Below are 12471 nucleotides of genomic sequence, written 5' to 3'. Positions count from 1 at the left end.
ATTACCAAATACATTCTTCCTCACATTAGTTTAAACAAAGTGTCATCTGTTGTATTAATTATAGGAAACATAAAAGATACTTCCCCTCATTTTTTCTTCTTCTAATCCCCTACCTTTATCATTTACATTCTTTCCTGTAAACTTTTGAACAGTTTCCTTCAAAGTATGTGTACTCGGGACGAATTTCCTCCAATTTTGTCTTAGAAAGTCCTTGTACTGAAGGATAATTTTGCTTGACTGAATTCTGGGAAAGTGGGTTTTATTTTCAACACTTTAAATCTTTCAGTCTCCTCTGTTGTTGTTGCATGGTTTTTGAGAAGAAGTCCGATTTAACTCAAATCTTTGTTTCTTCTCTGGGATTTTTCAGTACATTCTCTGTCTGTGATGTGTCTCTAGTTTCACGGTGATACCCTTGGGTGTGCACTTTGTACTTTATTGTAGTTAGTGTTCCCTGAGCTTTCTGGACGGACAGTGTTCTGGCTGTCATTAATTTTACGGTATTTTGGTCATTACTATTTCACGTTTTCCTCTGTCTCGCTCTGCTTTTCTTTTCCTTCAGGTTTTCCCATTATGTGGATTTTAAACCTTCTCTTGTAGAGGCTGTCCTAGGCTTCATGGAAATTGGGTTCTGTCTTTCCTGTGATTTTTGACCTTGCATTAGACTCTGGGGAAATAGATTTCTTTTTTTTAGTACAGGCCTTATTAAGAATAGAACATGTGGGGCAGATTCCAAAATGCCATCTTTCTTTTTGTCTTTCCCAAGTTTGGAGACTCTGGTTTGTCCTGGGACCTCAAGGCTCTCCTGGATCTAAGAAGGGTTGTACATCTCAAGTATGTTCATTTTCTTCTTGTGAGATCAAGAATGACAGCTTCTAAGCACCTTAGGCGCAGGATCAGAAGGCGGCAGGGCATCATCCAGAGTGGGTGGTCAGGAAACAGTTCCTCTTGAAGTTGGAGAAAGGAAATTTTATGTTCTTTTGGAGCAAGCCACTGTCAAATTTATAATCATGGGCCAATTTAACATCAAACCGTTGTGGACTTCAGGGAGCTCCCTTGCAATCTGCAGCTCTCTATTTTTTGTGTTCTTTAAAGGTTGGCACCTGAGGTAACAACTGTTGCCGATCTTCTTTTTTTTTTTTTCCCTGCTTTTTTACCCCAACCCCCCAGTACATAGTTATATATTGTACTTGTGAGTGCCTCTGGTTGTGCTATGTGGGCCGCTGCCTCAGCATCACTTAATGAGCAGTGCCATGTCCAAAGTGGAGTGCATGAACTTAACAACTCAGCCACGGGGCCAGCCCCAATCTGCAGCTCTTAACCTACCCTTCAAGGGGAGCAAAGCTCAGGGTACTACGTTGACATTTGACTAGAAAGAGCTCTTATGGCACATTATTATCTCAGAGTGTGTTCTAAAAATGGTGACAAGTAGCTTTGAGGCCAGTGAGTGTAGGGATCTTGTGGTCTAAGTTTTCATGGCTTCTTCCTTGTGCCTGAGCTCTCAGTTCATCATAATTTCAGCCCCATCAAATCATACAGAGTGAGAAGGGTAGAACCGAGTGTATGATAGATACTACACAAGTTAAAGCAACATTTTACCACAAGAGGATTTCTATTCAGCCAGCTGCATTTGCTTACCTGTAATGGCCTGGAGTACTTTAGGACAGTGTGGGCAGCTAGGCTTGGTCAAAGTGTGATTTCACAGGCCTCCTGGACTCTCAGTTTGGTGACGGGACCAGACCAAAAAGCTTCCAGTTATTCACTGTGTTTCTATGCCCTGACACATCCCTTAGATTTCACCCTCTGCCTCATGGAGTGCTGTAACCGGTGGGTAATATGGAAGAAGATGAAACAAGTTTTCTTACGAAGAATCGTTGGTCCACAAATGATATTTGCTTCATTTGTATAGCATTTCTGTCATTTCCCAACCTTTTCTGGAACTTGTTATTAGAGAGAAATCAGATGTAATGTCATCACAGTAAAACTGTGTAAATATTTCCATGTATTCATAATATTGTTAAATTGATGAGATTGTGTACAGAAGACAGCGAGTTTGTGATGATCACAACATAGAATAAATGTTTGGAGATTATAGAATCCCATGTAACCTTCCTAGAATTGGAGTACAGATTCCCAGTGCTGTCAGGCTCACGTATCGTAATCTACACACATTTGTGGTCTTTTAGGACTCAGTGACCATTGAGGACGTGGCTGTGAACTTCACCCCAGAGGAGTGGGCTTTACTGGATCCTTCACAGAAGAGACTCCACAGAGATGTGATGTGGGAAATCTCCAGGCATCTGGCCTCAGTAGGTAAGAATGAGGACATTCTGTCACTGCATTAATGAGAGAGCAAGTGCTGCTTGACCATCAAGAGTGTTCCAAGGGGCTGGCCTGGTGGCATGGCGGTTACATTCACACATTCCACTCTGGCAGCCCAGGGTTCACTGGTTCAGATCCTGGGTGTGGACATGGCACCGCTTGTCAAGCCATGCTTTGGCAGGCGTCCCACATACAAAGTAGAGGAAGATGGGCACGGATGTTAGCTGAGGGCCAGTCTTCCTCAGCAAACAGAGGAGGATTGGCAGCAGAAGTTAGCTCAGGGCTAATCTTCCTCAAAAAGAAAAGAAACAACAGGGTTCTAAAGTGTAGAATGTGGAAAGGTGAGGTTGTTAGTAAAGTAGAAATGGTCATCGATTATCACATACTTAGAATCTAAATATTCTTCTATAGTTTCTAATAATTGGAATAAACGTTCTTTGTCTGCATTTCAGGAATAACATGGGAAGGTCATGATATTGAAGATCAGTACAAAGACCTGGGGAGAAAACTCCGGTGAGTGACAGTAGAAAGCTCTGTCTTATGTAAGAATCCTTGCACGTCAAGACAGTTGTTTTAAAAAGAGCAAACAAAAGAAATAGCCCTTGCTTCACATTTAGGTATTCTTCAAAGATTTTCGTCAAGTACACTTTCTGAAATGTGATGTAGTGATTCACGTTTTGCAATATATTTTACTTATTAATAGTAGTAATGAATCAGAGCTATGAATATTGCTGTTTGGATAATAGCGGAAAATTCAGTATATTTATTTCAGAGAATTCACAGAAGGAAGAAAACAAACATTTCCTATAAATCATAATAAACATAAGAAATATAAAATCATTGATAGAGAAATCACTAACAGTGTGCTTCTCATTTGTACAGAAAGCATATGGTAGGGAGACTCTCTGAAAGTGAAGAGGATAGTCAGTGTGGAGAAAACGTCAGCCTTCTTCCAAATCTCAGTCTGAACAAGAAAACTACAGGAGCTAAACCATGGGGATGCAGTGCATGTGGAAGAGCTTTCACACATCATTCATTGCTGAAAATGCACATTAGATGTCACACTGAACATAAAACATATGAGTATCAAAAACATGGAGAGAAGCCATATAAATGTAAGGAATGTGGGAAAGCCTTCACTTATCTCACTTTACTTCAAACACATGAAAGAACTCATACTGGAGAGAAACCCTATGAATGTAAACAATGCAGTAAAGCATTCACTTTTTCCAGATATCTTCAAAAACATGAAAGAACTCACACTGGAGAGAAACCCTATGAATGTGAAAAATGCAGTAAAGCATTCACTTCTTCCAGTTCTCTTCGAATCCATGAAAGAATTCACACTGGAGAGAAGCCCTTTCTATGTAAAAAATGCAGTAAAGCATTCACTTCTTTCGGTATTCTTTCAAGACATGAAAGAACTCATACAGGAGAGAAACCCTACGAATGTAAACACTGCAGTAAAGCATTCGCTTCCTCCACTTATCTTCGAATCCATGAAAGAATTCACACTGGCGAGAAGCCCTTTAAATGTAAAATATGTGGTAAAGCCTTCATTTCTGCCTTTTCTCTCTCAACACATGGAAGAACTCACACTGGAGGGAAACCCTACGAATGTGGAAAATGTGGTAAAGCATTCACTTCTTCCCGTTATCTTCAAATACATGAGAGAACTCACACTGGAGAGAAACCCTATGAATGTAAAAAATGCAGTAAAGCCTTTACTTTTTCCAGATATCTTCAAATACATGAAAGAAGTCATACAGGAGAGAAACCCTACGAATGTAAACAATGCAGTAAAGCATTCACTTCCTCCAGTTATCTTCGAATCCATGAAAGAATTCACACTGGCGAGAAGCCCTTCAAATGTAAAATATGTGGTAAAGCCTTCATTTCTGCGTTTTCTCTCTCAACACATGGAAGAACTCACACTGGAGAGAAACCCTACGAATGTGGAAAATGTGGTAAAGCATTCACTTCTTCCCGTTATCTTCAAATACATGAGAGAACTCACACTGGAGAGAAACCCTATAAATGTAAAAAATGCAGTAAAGCATTCACTTCTTCCAGTTGTCTCTCAGTACATGCAAGAAGTCACACTGGAGAGAAACCCTTCGAATGTGAAAAATGTGGTAAAGAATTTGCTTCCTCCAGTTACCTTCAAATACATGGAAGAATTCATACTGGAGAGAGACCCTATGAATGTAAGAAATGCGGTAAAGCATTCATTACCTCCAGTTCTCTTCAAATACATGGAAGAATTCATACTGGAGAGAAACCCTATGAATGTAAGAAATGCAGTAAAGCATTCAGTTCTTCCAGGTCTCTTCAAATACATGGAAGAATTCATACTGGTGAGAAACCCTATGAATGTAAGAAATGCAGTAAAGCATTCACTACCTCCGGTTATCTTCAAATACATGGAAGAATTCATACTGGAGAGAAACCCTATGAATGTAAAAAATGCAGTAAGGCATTCACTTCTTCCAGGTCTCTTCAACTACATGGAAGAATTCATACTGGAGAGAAACCCTATGAATGTAAGAAATGCAGTAAAGCATTCACTACCTCCAGTTATCTTCAAATACATGGAAGAATTCATACTGGAGAGAAACCCTATGAATGTAAAAAATGCAGTAAGGCATTCACTTATTCCAGTAATCTTAAAAAACACGAAAGAACTCACTGGAGAGAAACCCTTTGAATGTAAATAAATGCAGTAAAGCTTTCAGTTTTTCTGGTCTTCTTTCAAAACATGGAAGAACTCATACAGGAGAGAAACCCTACAAATGTAAAAAATGTGGTAAAGCATTCTCTTCTTCCTGTTTTCTTCGAGTCCATGAAAGAACCCACACTGGAGAGAAACCTTATGAATGTAAAAAATGCAGTAAAGTATTCAGTGTTTCCTGTTCTCCTCGAGAGCATTTAAGAACTCACACTGAAGAGAAACACTATGAATGTAGCAAATTCAATAAAGTCTTCACTGCTTCCAGGTCTCTTCGAGTCCCTGTAAGAAGTCACAGTGGGGAGAAAGCCTCATAAATGTCCAGAAAGTGAGACAGCCCTTATTGCTCATGCAACCTTTAGAGGATATGTACAAATGCACACTACAGGAGAAACCAGGTAGATAGAAACAATTTGGGAAAGACTTTTGTTATCTCAGTTCTTCTTGAAGGCATGAAAGGACTCACTTGATAAAAACCTCTTGCATGTAAACAGCATGAGAAAGGCTTCAGTTGGTTTACATCCTTCCCTGTGAAACTCCCACCAAAAAGAAATGTAAATATAAGTCATATGAGAAAGCTTCATGGAAATTAATTTGTATATGAGACTGTGGAAAACTTTCAACATGAAGAGTTGTTATAAAAGTAGTAAACGTATTTATCAAGCCTGTTTCTTAAAGTGCAACATTGGACTGTGGATTTGTATTAATTACTTCAGAAATGAATATTGAGGTGAGATGATTCTGCTAGTGAACATAAATGGTAAATAAGATTCATAGGTAGTGCTTTTCCCTTAAATCAGTTAATAATTTTGTATTTTTAATTTTTTAATAATGTTTTAATTACTCTGTGTTACAGGGGCATTGAAAAATGACAGTTTGTATGTTGTGATTTTCTTACTGGCCTTGTGTTTACAGCTCCTGGATATATGCCTAATTGTATATATTGTACATTTTATTTTAACTTTTTATTAAGATTATTACAACCTTGTTAAATTTCAGTTGTAAAGTGTTGTCAGTCATGCCGTACGTGCACCACTTCACCCTTTGTGCCCTCCCCCCAAACCCCCTTTCCCCTGGTAAGCACCAATCAGTTCTCTTTGTCTGTATGTTTAACTTCCACCTATGAGTGGAGTCATACAGAGATTGTCCTTCTCTATCTGGTTTATTTCACTTAACATAATTCCCTCAAGGTCCATCCATTTTGTTGTGAATGGGATGATTTTATCCTTTTTTATGGCTGAGTAGTATTCCATTGTATATATATACCACATCTTCTTTATCCAATCTTCGGTTGATGGGCACTTTGGTTGATTCCACTTCTTGGCTGTTGTGAATAACGCTGCAATGATCATTGGGGTGCCTGGGACTTTTGGAATTGCTGATTTCAAGTTCTTGGATAGATACCCAGTAGTGGGATCGCTGGGACATATGGTATTTCTATTTTTAATTTTTTGAGAAATCTCCATACTGTTGTCCATAGTGGCTGCACCAGTTTGCATTCTCACCAGCAGTGTATGAGGGTTCCTTTTTCTCTACAGCCTCCCCAACATTTGTCACTGTTTGTTTATTTTTGCCATTGTCACAGGTGTAAGGTGATATCTTAGTGTAGTTTTGATTTGCATTTCCCTCATGATAGTGATGATGAGCATCTTTTCATGTGTCTATTGGCCATCCGTATATCTGCTTTGAAGAAATGTCTGTTCATGTCTCCAGCCCAGTTTTTGATCGGGTTGTTTGATTTTTTGTTGTTGCGTTGTGTGAGTTCTTTATAGATTAGGGATATTAAGCCTTTGTCGGATGTATGACTTGCAAATACTTCTTCCCAGTTAGTGGGTTGTTTTTTTGTTTCAATCCTGTTTCCCTTTTCCTTGAAGAAGCTCTTTAGTCTGATGAAGTCCCATTTGTTCATTCTTTCTGCTGTTTCCCTTCTCTGAGAAGACATGGTGTCTGAAAAGATCCTTTTAATACTGATGTCAAAGAGTGTAGTGCCTACATTTTCTTCTAGACGCCTTATGGTTTGAGGTGTTAGCTTTAGGTCTTTGATCCATTTTGATTTTATTTTTGTGAATGGTGACAACGAATGGTCAATTTTCATTCTTTTATATGTGGCTGTCCAGTTTTCCCAGCACCATTTGTTGAAAAGGCTTTCTGTTCTCGATTGTAGGCCCTCAGCTCCTTTCTCAAAGATTAGCTGTCCATAGATGGGTGGTTTTTTTCTGGGCTTTCAATTCTGTTCCATTGATCTGTGCAAAATACAGAGCGACAGATGTGTGTGAATGGTTTCTGTTCTGATATGTAAAGATGTCTGAGTGATCACTCTCATCTTCAGAAGAAAAATACTAAACACTCTTAAAGGGAACACTTCTACTTAGATCCATGAGAGATTTGAGTTTACATGGCAACACTGCCCCCTACATGAGAGAAGGTGAATATAGATAATGCCCATGTACCAGGAGGCGGAGTGACTGGAGCAAGCAACTTTCTAGGAACACATCAACATAACAAGAGGTGAATTGCTAGACACACAGTATGGATTATCTTGAGAGTTAAAAACTCTAGGGAGGGGCCAGTCTTAGGGGCCCCCCACATTCATGAATGCTCCCTTCAGCAGCCCAACGTGGTCTTCATAGTGAAGATCAGAAAAAATTGCCTCCTGCTTCATCCAGGAAATGAGGAAAAACATTTTGATATACATGAAAAGCATATTGCTGTCTGTAAAGTAGACCATCCGTCAGATAAAACTAATGTACCCACGTCTTAACTCAGTGTATAAAGTTCAAATAGACACCTGCAGTCACCTCAGCTCCTCTCTGCCAAAAGCAGAGGAAATATAAGTGCTCAGATCCTGTTGTAAAGTTCACGGTCCAAGGATCCTTTACCACCAAACGTTGCAGTTTTCATCATCACATGAGAGGACAATTTCCCTTTGAAATCGCTGACACCATATCGGTAGGGCCCCAGGATACAAACACTGGATGAAAACAGAGCTGCAAGACACAGATTCTACTTAAGAATGAGTTTCTAGGGAAACCCAACAGACTCACCCTGCAGAGTTCCAGTTCCATCACCTGTGGGCAATGGCGATCTCAGCCAGCCCCTCCGCAGTCAAGGGGCCCCCTCTCTTCACGTGGCTCCCAGAATGCAGAGGGCACTTTGCCAAAGGAAGTCCTGGGAAATGATGGGAATTTCCACCTTTCCTGAAGTGCTCAGGTGCAGGAGGTTGTAACCCCTCCTTTGTCAGAGGCCAGGCCCCCTGTTTCTTGAAGGGAAGAGGCAGAAGTGGGTCAAGCCACATCCCTACCTGCCCTTGCACCAACTTCCAGTGCTCTCCTGGGTCCCCATAGTGATGTCTCTGTGGCTGGGAGACCTGGGGTCTGATGTTGTAAGGTGTCCTTCCCCGACCAGTGAATATTCCAGGGAGGGCAGTGATCAAGGCCTTGGTGAGGATGGCCCATGGGGCTGACCTGCATGAGGTCTGCACGCAGGCGAGACCTCAGGTGTGATGGATCCCAGACCACAGAGACCACAGCAGAGGACATGGCGGCTGGGGGAGGACGCACAGACCTTTGTTGTCCAAACTGAGCTTTAATGGGAAAGCAAAGTGAGGAAGGGGCACGTGGTGAGGGGCGCGTTTCTGGAAGGGATCACAGCAGCCTGAGGGGCTGGAACACGGTGATCATGGGCCCTGACTCTCCATCTTCAGGCTCCTGAGCTGTGACTCTTACAGAGATGACCTTACTGTACTGTGTGGGCCCAGGAAGTGTGAAGGCCCTTCGCCATCAGGAGGGGCAGGTGGACCCTCCTGTGGAGATTGGTTTGTGAGTCAGGGGTCACCCCTCTGTCACACGGGATGGGCTGAGAACCGGGATGGGCTGAGAACCGTTCACTCTGTTATGATTGAGTGCATGTGGGCTGAGGAGGTTTGTGTAAAGCCTGGGGCATGTGTTTGTGGGTGTGTCTGTGAGGCTGTGATTCAGTAAGTGTGGTCTCCTGTGTACCAGGCCTTCTAGTAGGTGCTGCAGTGAACCAAGGGAACAAATACTTCTGACCCCTTGGAGCTGACATTCTAGGAGACAAGAAACAAGTGGTACAGTAAGACATGAGCTGTGTCAGATGGGGCCTAGTCCTGAGGAGGGAGAGGAAGCTGCAGAGGAGTGTGAGGGCCTGGGCAGTGGGTCTCTGGGCCATTATCTCTGAGGATCTGTGACTTCAGGTGTCTGTGTGTGGGTGTTTTCACATGTGTCCAGTAAGGAAGCCTGTGTGATTTTGTCTGTCTGTCTGGGGGGCTGTGTGTGGATGTCCTTAAAATCTGGAATGTTTATTTTCGAGGTTTTTGCCTAACTGCCCTGGTAGCGCCTTTTTCACCATGTTGGGTGGAGCTGGTGAGAGCAGACATCTGTGTCTTCTCTCATCTGAGAGAGAAAGCCCGCAGTCCTTCACCATGAAGAGTGACGTCAACTGTGGGTTCGTCACTGATGCTTTATTTCAGGGTGAGGGAGTTGACTGAGGGAGTTTATCCTAGTTTCCTGAGTGTTTTCCTTGTGAAGGGGTGTTGACCGTGGTAATGCTTCTTTGTATCCATTGAGATGATCCTGTAGTTTTTTTTTTTTTTTTTTTAAAGATTGGCACTTGGGCTAACAACTGTTGCCAATCTTTTTTTTTTTTCCTGCTTTATCTCCCCAACCCTCCCCCCCACCCCCACACACAGTTGTATATCTTACTTGCAGGTCCTTCCAGTTGTGGGATGTGGGTCGCCTGCTCAACGTGGCCTGAGGAGCAGTGCCATGTCCGCGCCCAGGATCTGCACCCTGGGCCCCCACAGCGGAGTGCGCGAACTTAACCACTTGGCCACAGAGCCAGCCCACGATCCTGTAGTTTTTGACATTGATTCTAATAATTGTTTCTTATGTTAGTTCATTTTCAGATAGAAAACCAATGTTTCTTTCTTGGGTTAAATCTCACGTGGTCTTGATGTTTAGGTTATTTTATATATTGCTGGACTCACTGTAGTATTTTTTGTAGGCTTTTTTCATCTATATTGAAGATACTTGTGTGTTTATGTAGTATATAGTATAAAATTGTCTAATGCTGCGTATAGTGTGTATCTGTGTATATATATAGACAGAATGTAGAATACAGTATATATATTTATATATGGTATATTTAATATATTACCTGTATATAGTGTATGTAGCATAGAGTTTAGTATTATACATAATGTTTTATTATATATGTAGAATATATAATTAACATATGCATAATTAGTTTTGTAGGGTAGTGTATAGTTTAGTGTTATACTTTTACAAAATAGTATTACAGTCAGTCTGTAGCATTGTGGTTACGATTACCATGTCCATTTACAGAGTTACTCAGTTAAGCTGTTCAGTCTCCCATGGGAACATAGGGCCCCTTGTCTTAATATTCCAGAGCCTGCCTCTCCTACCCCATGTTTGTTTTCCCTGCTTCTGAGTTCAACTGAAGTGTCAGTATGTGTTTCAGAAATTGTAACTTATCAGGCTGAGGGTTGAAGTGAGGCTCTGTGGTTTGATTTTTAGTTTGTGCAGAGACGTGTGAATTTATCATGTATTTGTGTGATTTTGAGCGAGATTACCCCAGAGTGCTTTCTCACAAAGCGGTGACCTTGGATAATGAGCTGATGTTGATCTTGTTGCCAGGCAGCTAGACCATTGACACTGAGCCACAACTCTCTAAAACTGTGAAGATGAGGTGGACTGTTGGGAGGCATTCTGTAGCATGAGTGCCTGGATTTGACTAATCCTCATGACCATTGAGACCCATCTTTCATCAGGGATGGCCTGGTTGGGGACAGTAGCAGCAAGTCACTAGTGTTCCCCATCATGTGTGCTAGTGGCATATCACTGCTGATATGAAAATAGGTGCAGGGTTTATTTTTTACAGGAACAAGAAAGCAAATCACATTTTACAGTGTAAACCACATGACCTTTACATATCAAATGGAACAAAAAATGTGTGATTTAAATTGCTTCTTTTTACATAAATAGTGAAAATACTTGGAAGTATTAACAGTGCAATTTATGAGCAGTTTACATTATTTTATCTACATGAGCATGGGGATTCTACATGCCAGTTCGAGAAGACATGCTAGGGACAGCCTTCAGGCACACTTTTAAATCTCAGGCTGAGCTTTTGAAACTAGATATTTACAATAAACAGTTCATGGTAAACAAAAAATGTGTATGAACTATATTTTACTTTTAATAGTATTGAATACCAAAAATTCAACAGAATAAATTTTAAAGATCTAATTGGCCTCATTGAGCAATCCATCATCAGTTGGGCACCATCTTATCTAGCAAGTAGAGAGGAACTCCCAAGGGCTACAGAAAATGAAAAGTTTTAAAGGCAGGGCAAGGAAGTGATAAACAGAAAAAAGGATTATTTTAGGCAACTTTACCTCTCCTGTGGACAAAAGGTTCTGTTTAGGTGGATGACTTCCTCTTCCTTTGGGGGATGGAGAGGCCCATGTGGCACATTGCCTCATTGGTGCTGACCAGAGAATCCTAGACTGACGGTCAGACTGCATTCCTGGGGAAGGTTACGGCTGCGGTTAGGTTGGGTATTAAGCTCTGGTTTGGTGATGTCAGCATAGCAGTAGTGACTCCATTTGGGCCTGTGGTTTTCTTCTTCAAAATTTCCCCCTTTTTGATCTGTCTCAGCTTAACTTAGAGATGAGATCAAATTTAAGGCATTAGCACTGCTCTCAGCTTCTGCTCTGGAATTCTCTCAATTTCTGTTGTTCCTTTGGATGGTATGCAGAGGTCATGACCTTTTTGCTTAACCCCTGTGACATTCACAGGTCAAGTCTTCAGGTTCACAATCATTATGTCAGTCATTCTCTTTAATCCTTTCCTGATGTTCCGGTCTTAGGGAGATCATTTGCTTGGTGGTTAGCAGCTGCAAACATGCATTTAAAGGTTTTGAGATTATATGACACACCAGGGAGTTAATTATGATTATAATAAGCAGGATAATTCTCTTCTCTTCTAATATCTGTAGTACAATTTGGAGCCATGGTCCCCAAGACCCAAACAAATCAAAATGATACAGGACAAAGAAGGTCTCCATTGAAGGAGTCAACTTTTTGAAAAAGCCAAGTGCCTTGCTGAGTTTCACCTTCCCCAGAAGTGTTCATTCAGGCGCAGCAGGTGGTGTTGGCCACAGCACAGACACCTCCTCAGTTAAAAGAGAATCAAGGGCTATTCTGTTACCAAGAACAACTTTGGCCACAGAATCTAAGGGTCTTTGTTGGGCAGCTCTTGTCTTAGCTGTGGATTTTGCAACGTCTTCAAGAGCTAAGGAGAGGTTGTCTAATTATATCCTCATTTACCTTTACTCCTAACCAGGTTAGTGCGGCCCTGTCAAAGGGAGTGAATCCTGAGTCC

The 12471-nt window shown here is 41.3% G+C and overlaps 1 protein-coding gene across 1 annotated transcript in view; it reads left to right on the top strand.

Moving 5' to 3' along the window:
- Nucleotides 1–9669, top strand: part of LOC106846585 (zinc finger protein 709-like) — a 61305-nt gene extending 51636 nt beyond the window's left edge. Inside the window, exons 2-4 of the mRNA XM_044753787.2 lie at nucleotides 2184–2310; nucleotides 2772–2832; nucleotides 3202–9669. Of these exons, the coding sequence (XP_044609722.1) occupies nucleotides 2184–2310; nucleotides 2772–2832; nucleotides 3202–5026 (2013 nt within the window). The 3' untranslated portion in view covers nucleotides 5027–9669. The remainder of the gene's footprint in view (nucleotides 1–2183; nucleotides 2311–2771; nucleotides 2833–3201) is intronic.
- Nucleotides 9670–12471: the final 2802 nt, after the last annotated feature.

The sequence above is a fragment of the Equus asinus genome, chromosome 20 (assembly GCF_041296235.1).
Source record: "Equus asinus isolate D_3611 breed Donkey chromosome 20, EquAss-T2T_v2, whole genome shotgun sequence".
NCBI lineage: Eukaryota > Metazoa > Chordata > Mammalia > Perissodactyla > Equidae > Equus > Equus asinus.
The sequence above is the reverse complement of the archived record's forward strand: the minus strand, read 5'-3'. Positions and strand labels throughout refer to the sequence as shown.